Below are 24486 nucleotides of genomic sequence, written 5' to 3' on the forward strand. Positions count from 1 at the left end.
CAGTATCCATGGCAGTAGTACGTCAAGTTAATAATGAACACAAAGTGCAGTCTGAAATCATGTTTTTATTCTTCTTTATTTATTGAAGAGTTATCCGTTGTGAATGAAATACACATGTACAAGTATAAACAACTGTTGGTGTAATTTAACTGAACTTAAATTTGAAAGAGGCATTATAAGCGAACCTTAAAATATTAGTTGCTGAGGTGCTGTAGTTTTTGAGAAATGAGTAAAACAATGTAATGAAAATAAGTTTTTAAATGCTAGAATAATTTTTGTCTCATGATCACTGAGACAAAAATTATTTTCATTACATTGTTTTACTCATTTCTACAAAACAACAGCACCTCAGCAAGTAATGTTTTCAGGGAAGCTTTCTTCTATTAATCTTCAAACGGTGTAAGTTTAATGTAAATCTGTGGACATTTCTTAAAAACAACAGCACCTCGGCAAGTAATATTTTCAGGGAAGTTTTCTACTATCATTATCTTCAAACTGTGTAAGTTTAAAGTAAACCTGTGGACAGACATTGTGTTTTTTGTCCCACAAAAAGTACAGGCCCTTTAACAATACAACACATTCAAAGGTAACATCAACAACAACAAAAGTGCTATATAAAACGGGTTTTATTATTATTAGGAGCAAGATTTCAACCTGTGACCTCTGGGGTGACATGAACTCAGGCTCAAAACCTGTTATAGTAAATTGTCAGTCAGTTGATCAGTTGTTACAAGTGAATTGTAACTTGTAAAACTCAGAAAATAACAAGCCACACAGTGAAACTGACTGGGTAAAATCTTGTGTGTGATCCAAGACTGGCATCCAGAACCTCGGTATGACAAGTAGGGAGTTCGCTAGCATGGCTAGATAGCTCACTTGGATTTCGTTGGATCAAATTCCGCTCAAGTAAATATTTCTTTGATCAATCCCAAATCAGTGTAAACATTGCATATAAACTTGCTTTAGCACAGAAAAGGTTTGCAGAACAGAAACAGGATACCCACTGTATGCCAATTCGTTTCACCAATGGCTGGTTCCCTGCAAATACGATTTGGTAAGCAATATAACTTCTGTTAAGCAACTCTAAGTACTTAGATGAACTAAGTACATATAGGGGCATTGCTTGGCAACTTATCGCAGGGTCGAGTGAAATGGAAAGCAATATTTTTTACCACGTGAGGGCGCTCTCAATCACTTCTGGGGTATATTCATTGATACCCAAAACAGTTATTAAGTACTGAAGCACATTACCACCCCAGATACCTAATCCATCACGGACAATAAGACTTTTTAAAAAGGCGATTTAGTCCACCTCTAAAGCAACTTCAAACTAGGCGCAACAAAAGTGATAGAACACCTATACAAACTGTGCAGGACGAACCACGTTTACCCCTGGAAGTCATAAAAATACTATTGAGACCGCCCTCGCGCGGTCAAAAATTTTGAGCATTGGTGAAGTGGCTTCCTCCTGCAGTGGAGTGATATAGGCTAGAGAGAAAGCAACTCTATGAAAAATAGTCCTCACGGCAAGATACAGCCCCTCTTCCAAATAGAGAATCACCCTAGATCTTAAATGAAGTAGTCCATGAATAAAAATCCCTGATAATACTTGAGCACAAACACTTCCATATGAATATTTCCGCAAGTGGTAGACCAATTATTTGTGCCTTTGAGTTCAGAATTCAAATTTCTGCAAAAAGTGGCCTTGTTGGCTGAACCTAATTGCTCCTCTTGGCAATGTCAAAGTTCAGAGTTCAAATCAACACACATTTTACATTGAGACACTTGGCTGAAGTTTTTCGACCATCTTGGTGACGTCAAAGTTCAGAGTTCAACTGTCACAATCAAGTTGTCCTGCTCATGATGATGTCAAGGTTCAGAGGTCATTTTCACATTGAGACACTTTGATGATACCTACAGGCCATGACGATGTCAGGGTTCAAAGTTCACATCTCAAGCCAATGATTGAATCAAGCTCCAGGAAACCATTACCACACTCCAAAGAACTTTCCACCAGTAGGAATCCAACTCCCCGTCATAGACGCAGTCCTGACAATTTGCCAAGATAAAGCAGGCTTCAAAATTCAAAACAGGTTTACAGATACAACTGTAGACTGTGCTCCTTGTTGAGACGGGTTAAAGTTCAGACGACAGCTCTTGGCTCGGTCCTGGTTCGATTAAAGTAGAACACTCAAGACAGGTTTTACCGACCTGACTGTAGACTGTGCTTGTTGTAAGGGCGAGGTTCAAGATCAGACAACATTTCTCAGCTCTGCCCTGGTCCTTTTGAAGTCAGAAACTCAAAACAGGACTGTAGACTGTGCTTGTTGTTCAGACGGGTTAAGCTCAGACGACAGCGCTTAGCTCTGTCCGGGTTCGATTGAAGTCAGAAACTCAAAACAGGTTTTACCGACTTGACTGTTGACTGTGCTTGTTGATGAGGTGGGTTAAAGTTCAGACGGTAGCTCTCAGCTCTGTCCGGTGTTGATTGCAGTAAAAGACTCAGAACAGGTTTTTACCTACATGTCTGTTAACTGTGCTTGTTTTTAAGGCAGGGTTTAGTTCAGACATCTCTCAGTCTCAGCTCTGTCCGGGTTCGATTGAAGTGTGTAATCTCTGTATTGCTGTGTTGATCATCTGAAACATAGCTTTGTCTTCGGTCTTCACCTCCTAAAAGAAGAAACAAACAGTTGGCCACATGATAAATCTCATTGACTTGGAATGTTCTCATTAAAAAGGACCTAGAATCTCGTTTAAAGGGAAGGTACACGTTTGGTAGTTACTCAAAACAAATATTACCTTAAAAACTGACTTGGTATTAATGAGCATTGGAGAGCTTTTGATAGTGTAAAACATTGTGGGAAACAACTCCCTCTGAAGTATGTTTTGAGAAAGAGGTAATTTCTCACTAAAATAATAAAAGACTTCTAGCTACAAGTCTTTTTATTCAGCTTATCTGAAAGCACACAAATTCAAGGATGTTTTTTTTTCATCATTTTCTCGCAACTCCGATGACCAATTGAGCTCAAATTTTCACAGGCTTGTTATTTTATGCTTATGATGGGATACACCAAGTGAGGACACTGGTCTTTGACAATTACCAAACGTGTACCTTCCCTTTAAACTTTTTTAGTTATCAAATTCACAACCACAGACAAGCACTGGGTTTTGCTTTTGGCATTTTTAGGCAGAGTGGTGTGCCTGACTCCTCACCATCAACAGTTGCTGTCGTGGCTATGGGGCCATGTGGTTTTGCTGTGGTGCCCTCTGCAAGGTTCCAAAACAAGTTTACAGTTTCCTCATAGAAGTGCCCCTTACCAGAGGAACGTTGCTGTGCCCTTTCAAGAGCAGAGCTCAAGCCCGATAAGTGGACCAAATAAAAGGCTGATTTCCTTTCACAATGCAGACAGTAAAAGTTTCAACTCGGATAAAAAGTCTGAACTTTCTCAACCCTTCTATACCCAATTACATGGTGCTATGGAAACATAGTAAATAAGGGAATCAAAGTGTGTTAAATCGGTTTTTAACTAGTGGTTTAAACCCGCCGAGGCCTGGTTCTTGATAATTTACCTCGACTTCGTCTCAGTAAAATTATCAAGTCCAGGCCTCGGCGCGGGTTTAAACCACTAGTTGAAAACCTCTTCACCACACATTGATTCCCTTATTTATAGTTACTTCGTACTAATAGAATTATACTCACTAGTACTTCTGTATTAATCAAAGCTTCTTTGCCTTCGATGCTGACTGTGATTAGGTCTGCCTTGTCATCGTTGGTGACCGCGTCCGATCCAAACATATCCTGTAGAAGCCTTGTCAGACGTAGACTGAACTGATCAATCTCGTTCTTTGGTGGAACGTGCTTCACTGTAACAGGAAAATGAGTATGGCATTTTAATTTTGGTTTTTTACCCATACACCGATGTGTGTTAGCACTGTATACTCAGTACTTTCCCAAGTCCTGTGAAAAAATATCACAGGCATGTTACTCGGGTGGGACTCGAACCCACGACCCTTGCAATTCTAGAGCAGTTTCTTACCAACTAGACTACCGAGGTTGCCCGGTAGCTAGAGGCAGTTCGAATCCTATGTTTTGGCAACATCTCTTATAGAGTATGGCATTGTTATAATATTTAAAATAATAAAAACTTGTAATGCTCACATATCTACCCTGTTTGGTGTTCAATGCATTTGTATTTTTTTAATGCCCATTTGTGCTTTTATAGTTTTAACTGCTTGTATAGTTCTATATTTTTATACTGTTTGCCATGTTTTAATAATGTCCATCTGTAATGTCCTTTATTGTCTCTTCTTAAATAGTGGCATCAGGAGATTAACTCGATAGTAATTTAGTTTACTTTTTTAAAATCCATCAGGGGTGCTACTTTTTTTACTCTCTCTCTCTCCCAATTATGTGCATGTATTTGTTTTCTTAATTATTCTTATTGTCTGGTCTTGAATTTTTACCTGTGAAATTAATAAATGAAATGAATGAAATGAAATGCACAGTCAGACGAAGACTAAACTGGTCGATCTCGTTCTTTGGTGGAACGTGCTTCACCGTAAACAGGAAAATAATTCTTGCATCGTCATTAAGCTTGGGCGATATCTCGATATAATCGAAAATCGCGATACCATTTCTTAAACGATTACCATATCGTCTTGATTTTTTGTTAATCGAATTATTGGCATATCGTGGTTTTGATGAAGTATCGCGATGTCTTCCCTAATTGAGCCGTCTTGCAACCACAACTGGTTGTTAAAAAGAACAAATTCAAGTCCCAGAAACAACCCCAAGATCCCCCAATTGAAAAAAAATAACATCAAACACTTTAGCGCCCAGGCGGTCTCCCACAGACACTTTAGAAGTAACACAATGTATCAATTACCTCCCCTGTGTGGGAGCCTTGTGCGCCGCCTCGCCACCGAACTGCAGACCACAATGGGATCATATTACACAAACCACAACCCATCCACAACCATTTTATGAATGAGAGGTCACTCCATGTGCATTATGGATGCTTATTGGTTGAAATGGGCAGGATATACACACATGTGCAGTAGACACTTTAAAAGACACTTTGTGTGTAACTCATAGAGCTACAACACCATGGGTAGACAGTACACCTCACAGATCCATACTTCGATTTGTTTAAACTTCTACAGTATGGGATTTGGGCATAGTATTATTCTTCAAATACACATCGCAATTTAATCGAATATCGCGATACTTTTTGGACGATATATCGTGGGATAATAAAAGCAATATCGCCCAAGCTTAATCGTCATATAAAAATATAATACTAAAGACTTGTAATGTGCACACATCCACCCTGCTGGGTGTTCAACGCGCAGTCAACCAAATACAAAACAGACACAACTACATGTAAGTTAGTCCTTGAAAACCTGTGACATAAAAACAGTTTTTGAAAAGAGGTTTGAGTATTGTGGTACAAAGACAAGATCTAAAATCTTCTCATTCTCAATAAAATAACAACTTACACTTCTGAGTATTAGGATCTGTAGAAACCTTAACCACGATTGCCATCACAGCATCTGCATACATGTCATTGACTGCGTTGGCCACCCACTGCAAAGAAAAAAAGACAATTTTAAAGGGTCTGTATACATATATGTTTGGTAATGATTCTTTAAAGAGTTCAAGAGAAAATTAATGGCAATAACAACATGTAAACTTTCAAAGTGTAAAAAGTCGTGACACCTGGGGTGGATTTCACAAAGAGTTAAGACTAGTCTTATCTTGAGTTAGGACGAGTTACTCGTCATCCTAACTTAGGTGTCCCATACGTTTTGAATACCTCCTAGGACGGACTAGTCCTGTCTCTTTGTTAAAACGACCCCCAGGTCCTTAAGCAAGACACTTAACCATAGGATGCTTCATCCTTCAGATTGGACATTAAGCCGTTGGTCCTGTGTGTTGTGTAAGGCATGTAAAAGAACCCAGTGCAATTATCGAAAAGCGAAGGGGTTTGCCCCGGTGTTCCTGGTTTGATTGGCTGCATATTGCATCACAGCACCTTGTAAACCTTTGCATAGTTTTACGCCCCATCCAAACAACGAAGCAATCATGATCGAACGTCTTGCTTAAAGACATAAGTTTCACAACTGGGACTCGAACCCACACTCAGCTGATCAGGAACATCCAAGCTTGAGGTTGGTGCTCCTAAACGTAAGCAAGTCCTTGACTTAACACATAATAAGCTTGTCGATAAAGTGCAAAACAGGCACTTAATGTTATTTAAGTTTATCCTGACTTTAGAGGTCACCCCAAAACTTGAACATCTCAAAAAAACATTCTCCTTCGACTCACCTCCAATGTTACCATCCCCTTTGCCGGTTCATGAACAATCGTCACCGCACTGAAGATTCGCAACGCCGGTTTATTATACACCTCAACGTACTCCACGTCACCTGACAGCTGCGTCAGATAATGCGTGAGTAACGACAGAGGTGCGTTGTACGCAACGCTCATTCGTTGGGTCAGGGTGCTGACGGCTAGGTCCGTGTACTCGGCGAGGTCCGAGGGCGCCATGATATGATAGTTGAAGTTCCTCTTCACCAGAATGCCTGAGATGCGGTTGTCTTTGGAGATCTTGTTGGACGCTAACGTACCCATGACCTTTTTGGAAGAGAAAGTTGGTTTGAGTTTTGATTTGATGTATGTACAGTGGACTGTAGAAATTGAATCTGAATATCATGAAACAAAAACATATCCCTAGAAACTAAAAGCAGCTATAAACTACTTCAAATCGCATGCTGAATGTTTTTAAACAGACTTACAGCAGATGGACACTACTGGTAATTGTCTAAGACCAGTGTTCTCACTTGGTGTAACTAAACAAATGCATAAAATAACCCTGTAAAAATTTAAACTCAATCGGTCGTCAAAGTATCGAGATAAGAATGAAAGACAGAGTGTTCCTTTAACGGATGAGATGTCTGTTTACCTTGGCCATTTTCTCTCCTCTGAAGTACAGCTCCACAGCCTGTGTAATTCTTGGGTTATGGATCTGTATGTGGGACTCCTCGTCGTCTTCGTACTCTCGGAGTAGAGCCGTCTTTAATCGACTCATCTCATTCGCCTCACCGTGAACCAACACCTGCAAGTAGGACAGTAACACTTATAATAATACTGACCGGATGGATGCTCAAGATGCTCTAAATTGTCCAATAATTATCTATATTGGATGAGCACCTATCCAATATTCAGCTATATTAACAAAAAAGAAAAGCTTGGGTGTGATCCCAGGAGTAGCTTTCACAAAGATGGTCTAGCTGACTTAGAACTAGTCCTACGAGTTACTACAAACTTAAGGCTAGTCCGAAGTGAGGATGAGTCATGTTCATCCTACGAGTCATGGCTGACCCTTTGTGACCCTAGTTATGATGGAGTTCCACTTTTGTTTATCCAGTGCAGATCGATATATAAAATGGAATGGTTTATTAAACAAAATTCAAAAGCAGCTACATGCTGAATTGCAACAATTTACAACAAAAAGATATGCAACGTTTATTGATAAGCCTGTGCGTTCTTTTATTCTGTCTGTCCAACAAAGTTTTTGACGGCCATGTCCACGACTACCTGCAACACATCCTTGCATAAAGATCTTCTCCAGGTTGTCCTCCTCTCTTCTGGATATGTGACCAAAGTACTGAAGCTTGTTTTTGTTAATTTTTGAGGACAAGGTGGGTCTATCTTCTCCTATCAGGTTTCTAACAAAAAAATTGGTTTTGTGTTCTTTCCATAATATTCTCAGCATTCTCCTCCAGCACCGAGGACGAGTAACTCGTCCTAATTCAGGATAAGTCTAGTCATAACTCATGGCGAAATGCACCCATGGTTTTACAGTATTTATAGGTTGAATGGCTTCTGACTTCCGACCTCGAACAACGATATTTACAAAATAGGGTACTTACAATATGTGGAGGTTTGAGTGCTCGAATGAACTCGCTGGTCTGTTCGTAGTCTGTGTGAGCGGAGAACGAGATGTAATCGACCGACATCTTGAGCGGGATCTTCAGACCGTTCATCGTTGTGATCTCCTCTGGAGATTGCATTACAGTCTGGAGAAAGGAGGAAAAAGGGGACTACTGAGTCGGGCTACTAAATAAATCATTAGTGGCCAAAAGTTCTATCTAGCTCTAGTTGTGCGCCTGCAATTGGTTCCCGACCGTCGGAATCCTGGCGTATAAATTGAAATTGTTCTACTCTTGCGACTGTTGATTTTTTCGAGCACCGACTGTTTAAAGCCATTGGACCCTTTCGGTTCAGGCAAAAATAAAAAAGTTCACAGATTTACAAATAACTTACAGGGTTTACAGAAGGCAGTGGTGAAAGACTTCTCTTGACATATTATTCCATGAAATGCTTTACTTTTTGAGAAAACAGCAAAACAATACAAATTCTCGTTAACGAGAATTACGGATTTATTTGAAACACATGTCTTGACACGGCGAAACGCGCGGAAACAAGGGTGGGTTTTTCCGTTGTTTTCTCCCGACTCCGATGACCGATTGAGCCTAAATTCTCACAGGTTTGTTATTTGATATAGAAGTTGTGGTACAAAAAGTGTGGGCCTTGGAGAACACTGTTTACCGATAGGGTCCAATGGCTTTAAGATTGTCTTAAAATCATCACAGTTATGCTCATGTTGTAAATAATCAGAAACTAAAAAGTTCCCAATGGTCTTAGCTCAGGCGCAGTGTGATCCTGAAAAGTCTGTCGCCGACTGTTTTTTGTTGACGCAAGGTCGACCTGAGGACGACTTAAGGATGATTAGCCTCCCAAATTATTATCATTATTAGTGATAATATGTTTATCATATCATCAAAACCTCACCTTAGCCATTGTTCCCTCCACACAGTAACCAGCGATAATCAGCCCATTCTTGCGCTCTGTGCACCACGTCTCGAACAGCTCCCTCGAGAGTCCACTCTGCATCATACCCGGGCTCGCCATGACTACGGATGGGCCGACGTCATCAAAGTGGTCCATTCCCCGTAGGTTGGAGATATGTTTGAAGACGAAAGGGTTGCTGATAGCAATCTAGTCGATGCAAGTAAAGAAGAAATAATACACATCGGTGTACATGTATATGGGTTAAAACCAAAATGAATATTCTTTATCCCTGATGCAAATTTAACATCTCTAAACACGACAACAACCCGACCCCAGGATTTACCGAAGAGGTCACCTACCTGCTGTCTAATCTTCTCGTTCATGGCGTTGATGTAGGTCTGATAGACTGACATGCACTTCTTGGCGAGTGAAGAGGCGTAATACACCGGAATGTCATGAAGCTCGGGATGGTTGGCCCAGTACTCATCTAATAAAACAATAAAATTTCAAAAATTTACCCAGTTTCTGATGTGGTTTTTGTTTGATATTTGAAATAAAAAGTCCCCCACCACCTTAAAGGGATGGTATATCTCTGGACATTACTCCAGGAATGAATGACCATAAAAATCTTACTCGGTTACGAGAACTGGAGAGCAGTTATTAAAAAACACTCTTTGAAACAACTCCTTCTAAAGTAATGCTGTTTAAAAAAAAGAGAGAGAGGTAATTTTTCACATAAAATTTGTATCTGAGATATGCTTTCAGACGTGCGTGAAGCCTTTCTCAGGCATATGGAAAAACACCTATCTATGCAGCAAGGGTGGTTATCTCTTTCATTAGTTTCTTTAAAATTTGATGACCAACTGAGCCCAAATGTTTACAGATTTGTTATTTTATGCATATGTTGAGATACACCGAGTGAGAAGACTGGTCTTTGACAATTACCAATAGTATACCCTGCCTTCACGGTGATCCCTCTGCTGCCGCCTCACAGGGTGTATGAATAACTAAGTTGTGATCCCTGGCACCCTCGAACAAACAGATAGAAAAAGAAGGGAGACTCCAACGTAGACCTGGATAACTCAAGTTGGTAGTTGCCTTAATTTCCTTACCTAGAATTAAGAGCAGTTCCTGCGCCCTGCCCAGGGCAAAGACTGGAATGAGACAGCGCCCTCCTCTGTTGACGATATCGTGAATTGTTCCAGTGAATCTTGCTTCTCTTTCATCGCGCTTTTCATGAATGTGTGTTCCGTACGTCGATTCCTGAGAGGAAAGAAAAATGATACCGATGATAATACTTATCAGGTATAGACGATGTGACCTGTGACATCACATGTTTTACAATAGAGCCACAGAGCCTGGACTTCCTGCAGGCATGATTTGTACACAGCTCAATGGAAGACATAAAGTCTTAAAGTTTATGGAGATTGCACTGTCTAATTCTTATCAACTTTTGATATGATGAAAGGGGGCACATCTCAAAACTTGTCCAGCTTTTACTTTCAAAAAATAGTTAATGGCCTGACGTTTCGACCCTAGCAGAGTCTTTCTCGAAGGCTAAATGACAACACAACAAACATGAACAGGTAACTAAGTGAAACATGAAAGCTTTTACTTTCATAACTCTTGGTTTTATGTGGAAATTATGACACAAAATGTCAACTTTCCCATAGGACCAGTGTAGTACAGTGCCTGCCAGAATACTAAAGGAATGTACATGGTCACACTTATGGTAAACAAGGTTCACATGGTCTACTCATTTTTTGGTTTTACAAATTTATCAGGTACTTCGGTCACTCTACGCCTTGAACTTTGCTTATGAATGGGCTCATCTGGTGAGGGGCACTTTTATGAGAAAGAAACAATTGAAACTTATATTGGAACATTGCAGACGGCACCACAGCAAAAGCACCAAGGCAATTGCTGTGGGTCCCGTGGGTAATTCAAGTGTCGTGACCAAGACTCAAACTCCCACTCTGCTGATCAGAAACACCAGAGCTCGAGTCTGGTTTATCTAATCCGCTCTGCCCGACACACCCCAACTATCACAACAATCCTAAATCCTACAAAAAAGGTAGACATTCCTCTCTCAACTCCTGAAGAGTATGCAGCAACAGCCTGTCATGTCAGCTGTAAACAACATTAAGTCTGGTTCATACTTCCTGCGAATGCGAAGCGAATGTTGACGTCACAAATTCGCAACGAATAATTCGCAGCAGTTGAGCTAAGCTTGACTCTTGCGACTATTTGCAGTGAAAACAGAGTTGTGATGTCAAATTTGCTTCGCATTCGCAGGAAGTATGAACCCGGCTTTACTCTGACCAATAGAGAGACTCTTACCGTGATGAGTATGTCTGGTTTGATGTTTGGAATCTCTGCAGCCATCAGATGTCTGTCTTCTTGTCTTGAGAAATCTCCAGTGTAAAGAATCTGAATCCAAAATAGATAAACGTGTTCAATTAGATGGGATTACAAATTTTTAATATTGTTGCATCGATGCAAAAACATTGTATTTTTTCAGGTTTGTTACTTTATGTATATGTTGAGATACACCAAGTGAGAAGGCTAGTCTTTGACAATTACCAATAGTGTCCACTGTCTTTAACAAAAAGAGAAGGAGTTCGCCCCAGTGTTCCTGGGTCGATTGACTCCATATTGCGCCACAGAACCTTAAAGGAACACGTTGCCTTGGAGCGGTCGAGTTGGTCTTTGAAAAGCGTTTGTAACCGTTTTTTATAAAATGCATATGGCTAGAAAGATGTTGTAAAAGTAGAATACAATGATCCACACAAACATGCCTCGAAATTGCACGGTTTTCCTTTTACCTCGTCGACTAACACGGTCGGCCATTTATGGGAGTCAAAATTTTGACTCCCATGAATGGCCGACCGTGTTAGTTCGCACAGTAAAAGGAAAATCACGCAATTTCGAGGCAAACTTGTGTGGATCATTGTATTCTACTTTAAAAAAATCTTTCCAACCATATGCAATTTATAAAAAACGGTTACAAACGCTTTTTATAGACCAACTCGTCCGATCCAAGGCAACGTGTTCCTTTAATTGTAAACCATTACATTTTCCGAAACAGATCTCTACAATAACTTGCAGGAAAGTAATGTATGTTAAAGCGCCTTGAACATCACTGAGTGACAGATATGAGTGCTTTACAAGAAGCTACTATTATTATTATTATTACTGGATTGTGTGTACATCTGGGTTATTTCAAGCAAATGCAACATTTGGACACTTTTAAAGTCACGTATATGCTATTCCAGAGATACAATGTTTATATGAACTGACACGTTCCTTTGTAATCGCCTCAAGAAAACAGAACACACTAAGGTTTCAGCCAGGATATGGAAAAAGTGTGCTAAAATTTGCTGGAAATTTAAAATCTGGGTGTCCAAAATGATCACTTACAATGACTTACAATACAATTACATGTAAATGACAGATAAAAAAGGGTGTACAAATTTAAAACAGGGCGTCCAAAAGACAGCCAGACACCCCTCTGGCTAACACTATGCTGAGAATTGCCTTGGGATTCATAGTTTTAACCACAAAATTAGAGGCAAACCAAAAGCAAAGTTATCGTACCTTGACCCCCGCAATCTCAATCATGAACATGGCCGCCCCTAAGACATGTCCAGCGTTGTAACACCAGAACTTCACTCCGCTTGCTTCAATCTCTTGATGGAAGTTGATGGTCTCGATTCGGTCCATGCTGTTCTGCAGATCATTGTCTGTGTATAACATCTTCTCCGCTGAGATATTACTGTCCGACCAGAATTTAAAAGACGGTTTAGTATTTTTGTATAGGGATCGGGCGTGTCATGGTCAAGTGGTTTAGTGCATCAGGCTCATGTTCTAGTTTCTGAGTCATCAGGGTGTGTGTTCGAATCCCCGTCATGAAAATTTACACCAAGCAGAGTGTGGGTTCGAGTCCCTGTCGTGACACCTGTGTCCTTGGGCAAAACCTTAAACTATAATTGCTTCTTATCACCCAGGGGTAAATGGGTAACTGTGAGGGCAGAGATGGTTCTTGTGATTGACTTAGCTGTGCTATAAACACATGGCAGCACAGGCTTTGTACTCGTAACGGAGAGCTGAGATAAAAAAAATTTAAAATGTAGCCAAGTCATCCAGTGACTAGGGGGGTATCATGTTTGAAGCACAATGATCATTCTTTTGAGTCGATATTATTGCTATTATTATTCTAATCTGATCATTTATTGTTTAAAGTGCACCACATACAATTATCTCAGCACACTGTACATATTACCATAAAATTATCAAGACTACAGGACCGTAATTGTAGAGAAAAATCCATGAAGGACAGCGAAACATGGGTTCAAATTTGTAATTATGTACAACACACACACATCCTAGCAGGCATATCAATTCCAAACTTGCTTGAACTAAAGTTGTCCGAAAGGTGTCTCACAAAATGAATAAGATCTAAAGACGTGTATCTGCGTCCACAATTGGGCCCTTGAGCAAGGCACATAACCATAACTGCTTCTCTTAACCCGGGTGTACAAATGAGAGGGCTGAGACAAAGTGAATAAACATTAAGAGACTTACCTGACTTTCACATAATCAGAGAGCAGCCAGCGGTAGATGGCCTTCGTAGCGTGTGTCATGAAGATCCTGCCCTGAAACTTAGTCTTCTTGAGGAAGAATGGTAGAGCCCCGCAGTGGTCCAAATGGAAACTATAGTTCAATAATAAGAAAAGATGTATTAACATGTGAAAACTGGTGGAAATTTTTCAGCGATGAGATTTGACAGTATGTAGAAACTCCTCAAACAATTGTGTAGGCCTGGGATCCCTTCCCTTTTTTTATTCTAGAACATCCCGGGGCCCAATTTCATAGAGCTGCTTAAGCACAAAATTTTGCTTAAGCAAATAAAATCCTTGCTCAGTAAAATCAGATAACCTGCCAAGACTCCACTCAATTGTTATGCTAAGTAAACAACAGCTAAATACCAGTCACAAGCAATGTATATGGCATGAAATTTTGGCCGGTAACATGTGTAAAATAAGCGAGCCATTTTCGTGCTTAAGCAAATTTTTTGCTTAAGCATCTCTATGAAATTGGCCCCCGATGTTACAATTCAGGAGGTTTACCCAAGCAATCAGGTAGGGACTGAAAACCCAATCCACATTCAAAGCTAAGGTTTGAGGTGGGATTCGAACCGGGCTCCACAGAGGTGAAAGGCGGGGGAAGATACCTCTCAGCAAACCCGACTCCCATGCATCTATCATTCCAAAACGATCATTAAAGTTGTTTATCAAAAAGCAGTTTTTGTCAAGAAAAGAAATCATATGCTCTGGCTGTAAAACTCTTTCATGTGCTTCATGTGCCGACCGGTCGCTACAACTGGCTTTAGAAAAAATATCTGTGAACCAAAAATAAAGATCACCCAGCCACAAAGGTTTCAGAATGGGAAACAGGACTCTTCAAGTTGCTATTGTGACTTGTGGGAGGGGGGGGTCGACATTTGCAAAAAGAAAGTAAACAATTAGTATGTCCATATGACAAATTTATCAATAAAATAAATGGTGCATTAAAAGGGTTTAAAATTAAGAACTTACTGGCTGATAAGAAGCAGATCAATTTCCTCAGGGTCAATCATGTCGAAAAATGGCAAAGAATCCAGACCCTCCCTTCCAGGATGAATGCCGCAATCCAGCTGTTATGCAATAACAAAGAAAATGGGAATGTTCCATTATCAATACAGGTAAAGATGTAAACAGAAACAATTACCTACAAGTTGCAGGTCAATGGGACAATGTTCAAACTGCCTCTAGCGACTGGGCAACATCAGTAGTCTAGTTGGTAAGACACTGCTCTAGAATTGTTAGGGTTGTGGGTTCGAATCCCTGAGTATTGAGTATACAATGCTAACACACAACAGTGTATGGGTAAAAGCCAAAATTAATAGTACAAGGAAGTTTTGGTGCCACAGATGGCTTTAGAAATACCATTCGAAGGATGAAGAAGTAATGTTTTTTTTATACATGTAGTGTCTTGCTCAAGGACACAAAGGGTCATGACAAGGAATCACGACCCACACTATGCTGATCAGAAACACCACACCTTCAGTTTGGTGATTGCTCAACCTGTTGATGCCCCAGTCAACTGTTTCCCACAGACTTGTTTGATAGTTTAAAAAAGAAATTTCAGACCTGCTTTGCTTACCATGATCTTCTTGCCCTTGAATTCCAGCATGATACATGATCGACCAACCTCCTGTCCCGCTCCTCTGGGAACAAAAAGAAAACATTAAAAACACTTAATTTAACCATGTTCCCAATTTCCCTTAACTTAATACAAATCTAACCATATTTTCAGGCAGTTCCTGCCAGGAAAGATACTGACTGGTGTGGTCAAATGGAAACTCTTAGTCTTACAGATTGTGACACAATTTCCGTGATTGAAGAGTTACAAGTAAGAGCTGAACAAGCTTTAAGATGTGCCCACTTTCTAATTGTCTTTTAATGTATAAACTGTTGACAAGAAAACAGAAAAATTGTATTCCAAAAAAGAATTGTTGTGGCAGTCAAAAAGGTCAAACTGAATGGTATTTTAAATATTTTAACTGAATACCTTCAACTTTCTGGAATAAATGTCAGATTTGATATGAAAGTCAGAAAAGCCTATCTAATCTCATTTCTCATCACCTGTTTAGTGTTTATCATCAAACCATAGAATATAAAGGACAGAGATAAACAAACACTAAAATAAAACACAGTAGAAAAAAAAACATACACACACAATCGACTGAGTACTGGCTGGAATTCCTGCTGTATGTAGGACTTGTTTTTAGAAGGCCTATCCATCTATTATCAATCAGTGTCTGTTTTTCTATTTCATTTCACTGCAGTCCCTGCACGATCATTGATTCGATGTCATTGTCAACGATCTCTGCATTTGAAGTTGATGGATTGTTCACATTCTTGCGTTTAAATTTGGAAATACAAATTCACTTAATTAATTTGTTTGGGGTGACAAACTTTAGTCAGATGAAATGGTGTTTACATCATCACTCGATCCGATCCATATCATAACTGGTTGACTTATTTATTTTGTTCTGTCGTCCGTCTGGCATCAGTGGGCATTGCATGCAGTGTCAACAGTCAAACGGTGTAACGGTGTCACTCGCACTGTCGTTTTTACCAGCCATAAAACACTAGTTAAAGTCTATCAACTGGTATAAAAAGTTATCTAACTGCATGTTGTATTCATTAAGAATCGAGTAATTACAAAATAATGTACTTACAGTGGACGAATAATGAGGCGATCACTTTCTTCCGCGGGAACTTGCGTTTCGCTTCGCCGTTTGGTAGCCATTTTTATTGTCAATGCAAACCACGTGAAGCGCCCTCAAGGGGTAAAGATAAGACAACTCGACGGATGACCGACGGCTCTTTCTTGAATTCCAGCTCCATGGTTGAACACGCGTTAAAAGTCAAAGTGGGGGAGGAGGCGGGTACAGGCTGACCAGTGCTATAGGCCTACGGTTGTCAGCTTTATTAAGCTTTTTTAGTATGACAACCAAATTGGAAGTTGTTTTCCTGTGGATTTTTCAACTTAATTTCCTGCTTCTCATCCCGAAAGTATGTAGGCTTCCCCTCCATTTTTTCATGCACAAAACAAGTTTTCATTGCCACATCTGAGAGTTTAAATTTTGGGGGATGAAATAGAAAAACTTAAAATAATGTGGGCCTAATCTTTCCATAACCGCATAAATTCAAAGTTAAATGGTTCCAACAATGTTTCAAACTTTCAACAGCTGCTGTAGCCTACTTTTCACCACAGGTTTGTGTCAAGAGTAGTACCAAACATAAACAAAGCAAGTTTGTATTGCCATAATCTGAGAGACGCCAGTAACGCTTCTCAGATTCAAACTTTAAGGGATGCAAGGGATCTTTCCATAACCACATAAATTCAAAGTGAAAAATTTTTCCAAAAAAATTGTTTTAAACTTTCAACAACTGTTGTACTTCTAACAAAGCAAGTTTTTTGGTTCCATAATCTGAGAGACGATACTGTCAGTATTGCATCTGAGATTCAAATTTTTGAGGATGAAAAACTTATATCCCTCAATAACCACACAAATTCAAAGTGAATATGTTTCCCCAAAAAATGTTTTAAACTTTCAACAGGTGCTGTCAACCAAGCAAGCTTTTGTTGCCACAATTTGAGAGGTTACTGTCAGCAATACTCCTCGTTTTAAACTTTTGGGGATGGAAAACTAGATACAACTTTAAAACAGCCGCTGTACTTTACAGAGCAAGCTTTTGTTGCCACAATCTGAGAGAGGCTACTGTCAGTAATGGTTCTCATTTTAAACTTTTGGGTGTGAAAAACTTATTTTCACCACATAAACTCAGAGTGAATGGTTCACAGAATGTTTTAAATTTGTCAACAGCTTTCTAACAAATCAATCTTTTTATTGCCAGTTAAGTTTAAAAGTAGTACCAAACGTAAACATTTCTTAATTAACTTGTAGATAATTTCAGGTCTACAAATATTTTAGTTAAAATAAATAAGTTGGCAGACATCAGTTTCTTTCTCCACGTATTTATTGTCAGACTACTACACATTTCAATTGAAAACAAATATTGTTTAGTTATCAAAGTTATCAAATACAATACTCTTTGGAAGTTTGAGCTAAAAAAGTAATAGCAAAAACATTTTATGCATAACATTTTTAAAGGCACTGTACATGTTTGGTAATTGTCAAAGATCACCAGTGTTCTAACTTAGTGTATCCCATCATAACCATAAAATAAGAAGCCTGTGAAAATTCGGCTCAATCGGTCATCGAAGTTGCAAGAAAATGATGAAAGAAAAAACACCCTTGTTGGACGAATTTGTGTGCTTTCAGATAGGAATAAAAGACTTCTAGCTAGAAGTCTTTTATTATTTTAGTGAGAAAATACCTATTTCTCAAAAGCTATGTTACTTCAGAGGGAGTCATTTCCCGCAATGTTTTATACTACCAACAGCTCCACAATGCTCGTTACCAAGTCAGTTGTTAGGTTAATAATATTTGTTTTGAGTAATTACCAAACGTGTACCTTCCCTTTAACAATCATTGGTATCAAAAAGTTTACAAAATATTTGTAGAAATTAATGTTATGCACAAAATGTTTCTGACGAGACAGCAGATGCTACAAGTAAGCTTTACGTTAAGTCTATGCAAGGCATAATAATTGTATTGCTATGAATGCTCATAACAGAAATTAGGGTAGTAAAACATTAATTTGTTTAATCACACTTATAATAACAAGTTTCGTAAATAGTCAACTCTAAAAACACAAATACAACAATTAAGTCTCATAATTTTAACTAAAACATTTGTTGAGGGCTACTGGACAAAATTAATGTTTTTTTATGACCCTTTTCCATTATCATTTACTTCGCGGGCTAAAGAGTTGTTGGTGACGAGGGTGGGTTGTTATTTGTAATGAAATAATTTTGAATTTGAACATTCTATTATAAACCAACCAAACTGGGCATGAGGCAAAAGCATGCCAATTTTCAACAAATAAAGTGATGTAAGCACAGATCACTTCACTGACAATGGTATTGGATTTTGATAGATTCAACAAAAACCTATACCTTATGCATTGACGTCATCCAACCGCCATGTTTGAGGTACACAATGATAAACAATAGAAAGGCACAGACTTGTATGTAAGGCACACAGAACTGGCCAATGAGCAGTGACGTTTTTACCTCTAGGTGAGGGCGCCAAACTCAAATGACGTCATAATGCAAGAGGTCTATTGAGAAGCCAATAAATTTACTTAAAGTCTGTATCCGAATTAGTTCTGATGATGTGAAGCCTATATGGACCTTATGCATTAATGTCATCCCACTGCCATCTTGTTGAGGTTACTTATGATGAAACAACTGAAAGTGCACATCGTACGCAAGGCGCACAGAACTGGCCAATGAGCAGAACCATTTTTACCTCTAGGTGAGGGCACCTAAGTGAGGGCAACTAGGTGAGGGCACCAAACTTACATGATGTCATAATGCATAAGGTCTATTGTGAGACCAATAAATATATTCAAAGTCTCTATCCGAAATAGTTCTGATGGCGTGACGTCACAGTTCACAATGCCAAAAACTGTCTGCGGCACCTGTAAGACAGCTGGGCATCAATACAGGTGTCTTGAACAGTTTACCTTGGAGCGGAGAGCAGTCCTTCAACTGGTAGCACACAGACCAAAAAGCATTGGTTATCCCGCCGTCACTTGAACGGTTGAACATGTAGCATAGAGTCACTTTGCTAGACTTAACACTCTTTTCAGTTAGCTAGTTTAAAATAATAGCATTAGCATCCAGACTTCCCATAGACCGTTGAACTTGGAGCAGTCCTTCAGCTAGTGGAACATAGTCCAAAAAGCATTGATGAGCCTCGACATCGCGCCGTCACTTAGACGATTGAGCATGTAGCGTAGAGTCAATTGACTAATAACCATGACTCGGTCCTTCTTGGGCTAGTGGTATAATAGTTAAATATCAGCTATACCTTCAGAATCCCAATGTCCTTTTAACAGTTGAACTTGAAGCAGAGAGTCTTCTGGTTAGACTTGATGCAGTCCTTCAGCTAGTGGCAGTCCAAAAAGCATTGATGAGCCTCGACATCACGCCGTCACTTAGACGGTTGAGCTTGTAGCGTAGAGTCAATTGGCTAATAAACATGATTCAGTCCTTCTAGGACTAGTAGTATAATAGTTCAATATCAGGTATACCTTCAAAATCCCAATGTCCCTTTAATAGTTGAACTTGAAGCAGAGAGTCTTCTGGCTAGACTTGATGCAGTCCTTCAGCTGGTGGAACACAGTCCAAAAAGCATTCATGAGCCTCCCCGTCGCGCCGTCACTTAGACGGTTGAGCTTGTAGCGTAGAGTCAATGGCTAATAACCATGACTCAGTCCTTCTTGGGCTAGTAGTATAATAGTTCAATATCAGGTATACCTTCAAAATCCCAATGTCCCTTTAACAGTTGAACTTGAAGCAGATAGTCTTCTGGCTAGACTTGATGCAGTCTGTTTCAGCAGATGGCACAGAGTCCAAGAAGGTTTGATAAGCCTCATGAATCAAGTACATGTCATCTCCAGCGTCCCATCTCCTGTGAGAATAAAGAATATTCAAAGATTAATTTGGATAATCAAAAAATAATTAGTTGTTCTGAGGAAAAGTTAAGTCTAATTGCTACATGGGAAAGTAAACTCCTCCAGCTCCATTCAACAACTCAGAATGCAGACACATCATGCACCCCCCAGTTTTGTTCTCATTTCCATGTTTCTCTTCGAAATAATTTTCTTGACTTCAAGTCTAGTTTTCCACCAGATTGGTATGTTTTTTTGCAAACCACAGGATGCGAGTTGATGTATTGTTTCAAATCGATGTTTTTTAAACTTTCAATGGTGCTTCTGTTCTACAACATGAACTTCTCCACCAAATTTGTTTGATGAATTGTCTCCTCAAAGAATAGCTTTGCAATGGGTTGTTGTTTAAACTTACCAGGTGGTCTGTTGTTGGTTGCACACTCCTCCAATGATGTTCATCAAAATAGGTACACTTGCAGTCACCACTCTCCATTGTTGCCCTCCATTATTGGTCACCACTCCCCTTATCCTTCATAAATGTTCATAGTTCAGTTGTAGTCACCACTCTCTGTTGCCCTCCAATATTGTTTGCCCTCCAATATTGGTCACCACTCCCTTTATCCTTCAACAATGTTCATAGTTTAGTTGTAGTTGCCACTCCCTGTACCCTCCAACAATGTTCAAGGTTCGGTTGTAGTCACCACTCTCTGTTGCCCTCCAATATTAGTCACCACACCCTTTATCCTTCAACAATGTTCATAGTTTAGTTGTAGTTGCCACTCCCTGTACCCTCCAACAATGTTCATGGTTCGGTTGTAGTCACCACTCTCTGTTGCCCTCCAATATTGGTCACCACACCCTTTATCCTTCAACAATGTTCATAGTTTAGTTGTAGTCGCCACTCCCTATACCCTCCAACAATGTTCATGGTTCGGTTGTAGTCACCACTCTCTGTTGCCCTCCAATATTAGTCACCACACCCTTTATCCTTCAACAATGTTCATAGTTTAGTTGTAGTCGCCACTCCCTATACCCTCCAACAATGTTCATGGTTCGGTTGTAGTCACCACTCTCTGTTGCCCTCCAATATTAGTCACCACACCCTTTATCCTTCAACAATGTTCATAGTTCAGTTGTAGTCGCCACTCCCTGTACCCTCCAACAATGTTCACAGTTCAGTTGTAGCCACCACTATCTATTGCCCTCCAATATTGTTTATGGTTCAGCTGTAGTCACCAGTCCCTGTGTTGCCCTCCAATATTGTTCATAGTTTTGTTGTATAGTTACAACTACTCCCTGTACCCTCCAACAATGTTCACAGTTCGGTTGTAGTCACTGTATCACTCATTCCATGCTCATCCAAACAGGTTCGGTTGTAGTCACCACTCAACAGGTAAATTGCTGAAATGAGAGAAAGATTATTAGACACAGACAAATCCATCTCTAAAAGCAAAATATTACCAAAAAGAACTCATGTGAACTGACATGTTTCCATAGAACTGAAGATTTTTTTCCGAACATCCATTTGGGATTAAGAAGCTTTTTAACTAATGAATTATTTTGGGCTGTAAATATCAATCAACCAAAAAAGTGGATGGAAATGGATGTTCTGACCAAATCCTCAGTTTTATGGAACGATTTGAGTTCTCATGAGATCACTTTAATAATAATTGCTGTTCTCTATGAATTTACATATCTTTATGATTGCAAGAAGAAGTGACTGTGAGTGGTGTCAGGATGGATTTAATTTGTTTGTTTTGTACAAACAAATGCTTGCTGCTGTAGATTCTCAAAATACTAGGGTTTTAATTGCTGGTTACTTATTAAGAGATTTGTTGCAGATGTTCTTATGCATGAGTTATCGAAAAACTATTGTTTAGATTTGTTCACGATCCTCCAAACTTCTTGTTCAAGATGTTGTCCAGTTTAGAAGATAGCTTCTTCATCAGCAACTCACTTCCAACCAGATACATTACCACATCCTTTGCAAGACCCCAGTCCCTGCAAGTATAGCCATCACCTCAGCTGAGATTCAGCACATGTTCATCATCTTCAATCTGACGCCATCTGCATTTTGGAACGAAAACTTACAACTAAAAAGATTAGCATTTTGTGATCACATCAATTGGCCAAAGTCAGTTCTCCAAATACATTACCTGAGACACCTCAAATACTTTACCAAAACCACAAGCCATTTTGAGATGTGGTGGACACGCACTCAAGTGATACTATTAGGTTTGGGTAAATTTGTCTGTATACACCCAAACCAAACAGTGCACCCATAAGTGTCTGCCAAACCTCAGAAAGGCTTACGTCATCTACAGTGACCTTATTGTGACCTCAAATTAGAGACATAATGGAGGTTTCAGATAGTGTCTTCTGTTCAATTTCTGCACTTACAAAACACCTGCCAGAACATCTACTTCAGGGAAACTCTGTGGACAAAAGACAAAAATAGAGGCTGTTATTTGGGCTGCAACAAAAGGAATTACCCTCTTAGTGTAAATGAGTGAAAAAACACTTCATACCACTCTTGCAAAGAGCCATATGGAGAACAACTCTTTTTAAAGTGAAAGACGGGTACTGCTCAATTTCTACACTTCAACTTACAAACGCCTGCCAGAACATCTACTTCAGGGAAACTCTGTGGACAAAAGACAAAAATAGAGGCTGTTATTTAAAGTTGCAACAAAAGGGAATACTCTCTTACTGTTAAAGAGTAAAAACCACTTGTTTTGTCCGCCATACCACTCTTGCAAAGAGCCATATGGCGGACAACTCTTTTTTAGAGTGAAAGACAGGTTCATTTAACTCGATTTAGAGTGAAGTTTGTTCCAATTTCACTCAAAAAGAGTGATACAGGTTGATTTTCACTCTTAAAAGAGCGAAACTGACACCACTCGTGACATTTTCACTCTTTTACATTAAGAGAGTAGAACCTGCAAGAAAAGCGATTAGAGCTGTGGAGGGAAGATGCAAAGAAAATGGGTTATTGACCTTTCACCTTGACCTTTCACCTTTACCCAGGCACTTTTACCTGACTATACTTAACCTGTTATACTTAACCATTTCTGCAAACATCGACCTCACTTGGCTCCAGTCATTCATCATGGACATCAAAGGGAGAGTCTTCATCATCCAGTCAAGTGCGGCATTTGCTGATGACGGCAGAGTTCTTAGTCTTGGTTCAAGGCATTATATTTTTGGGTGATTTTTTAAGGACTTGTTTTCACTGCCCTTATAATGTGAAGGTACATGCATTGTATCAACTCACAATTAGAGAAATTGAGCATCTTGAATCAAGACTAAAGGACATGCCAGTCACAGCTTATACATTTACCCATGCCAGTCAAACCTGCTGTGGGGAGTAAGGGGGTTAGTCTTTATACTCTCTAGGCTTAGCTAAATACTCTAGGCCTTTCTGTCTTACCACCTGTACTTACCTAGGCACCTGGGGGACGACTTCACAAAGAGCCAAGATTAGTAAAATGTGATGTCACAATACAAACCACTATGGTGATACTGACAATTTGTCTTACAATGGATTTTATTGCTTTGTGAAATCGACCCCAGATGTCTTCTCTGTGGATGAGCTGCTCTCTTTCTTCTCTTCTCTCCCCATGGTCTTCTCTGGTCTTCTCCATTTTTTTCTTCTTTTCTTATCATCTCCTTCTTGATTTTTCTTTTTCCGACGATAGATTTTTTCGCAGCGCTCTCAAATATGTTGATTAGGGAAGCTGTGCTCTAATTGCCGCTTTAAAGCCTTAAATATAGAAGTGTTTATTATTTTTTTTTGTAGCAGCTATAATCTATGCTTGTTTAATGTGTGCCCCCCATTAAAAAACAAATAAATAAATAAAGAAACAAAGAAATAAAAAGATTCATTTTATTTGATTTTTGATCAAAATGATCAAAGCTATATTGTTTCTTTGTGTAATTATTTTTTTAGTTTTCAAAGACCTGGTGTATTTCTACCTCGGTTGAAAATGTCTATTATTCAAAATTAACGTAATGCTGATATTGGGGAAATGTAAATATTAATTTAATAGGTCTAAATTATTTATTTATCACTCCCCCAAACCAAACATTAATCATCAAATGAATGGTCATTAGACAGTATTGACACCAATTTAAAGTTTTAAATTACTGAATGAAGTTAAATTACTGGACACAGTAACATTTTGTTTATTCTTCTTCTGTGAACATTATGCTCTTAGAAATATAAAATTACGACAATTATTGAATGATCATGACAACTGACGATGTGAAGTACCAACCTAGCCAGAAATTTCCAGTAAGACCAGTCTCCTATTTAGAAATAAAGCATCATTGGCTTCGACCAATATGCATCTCAAGAAATATGCCAGAAAAAGAAGATGCCATGAGTTCATCTCGGAAACTAATGCAAGCAAGGACAACGTCAACAAGGTCGCAGAACATTGGGGGCGGGGGCAGTACAGTGGGGTGGGACTCTGCAAGAGAACGGGTTAGATC

General features: G+C 39.3%; 1 protein-coding gene and 1 long non-coding RNA gene across 2 annotated transcripts; both read right to left on the reverse strand.

Moving 5' to 3' along the window:
- Positions 1–59: 59 nt before the first annotated feature.
- Positions 60–16213, reverse strand: LOC139943144 (cleavage and polyadenylation specificity factor subunit 3-like). The gene is made up of 15 exons (XM_071939961.1): positions 16143–16213; positions 15062–15125; positions 14455–14552; positions 13442–13570; positions 12455–12632; positions 11198–11287; positions 9970–10120; positions 9217–9344; positions 8858–9064; positions 7936–8082; positions 6966–7118; positions 6329–6637; positions 5500–5587; positions 3701–3864; positions 60–2670 (listed from the first exon to the last, which is right to left on the reverse strand). Exons 1-15 carry the CDS (start codon positions 16211–16213, stop codon positions 2581–2583), a joined length of 2067 nt encoding a protein of 688 aa, XP_071796062.1. The 3' UTR covers positions 60–2580.
- A 1380-nt stretch (positions 16214–17593) lies between these two features.
- LOC139942982 (uncharacterized) lies at positions 17594–23468 on the reverse strand. The gene is made up of 3 exons (XR_011786724.1): positions 21969–23468; positions 20408–21393; positions 17594–20012 (listed from the first exon to the last, which is right to left on the reverse strand). It is a non-coding gene; the product is annotated as an uncharacterized lncRNA (long non-coding RNA).
- Between the last annotated feature and the right edge of the window lie 1018 nt (positions 23469–24486).

This window comes from Asterias amurensis, chromosome 10, assembly GCF_032118995.1.
Source record: "Asterias amurensis chromosome 10, ASM3211899v1".
NCBI lineage: Eukaryota > Metazoa > Echinodermata > Asteroidea > Forcipulatida > Asteriidae > Asterias > Asterias amurensis.

Coding starts and splice junctions, on each gene's coding strand:
- LOC139943144 (XM_071939961.1), bottom strand. CDS start 16,213: ATGGCTACCAAACGGCGAAGCGAAACGCAAGTTCCCGCGGAAGAAAGT. Junction 10,121..11,197: donor AACCAGACATACTCATCACG/GTAAGAGTCTCT, acceptor CTTTCCTCTCAG/GAATCGACGTACGGAACACA. Junction 6,638..6,965: donor GAGGAGAGAAAATGGCCAAG/GTAAACAGACAT, acceptor TCTTCCAAAAAG/GTCATGGGTACGTTAGCGTC.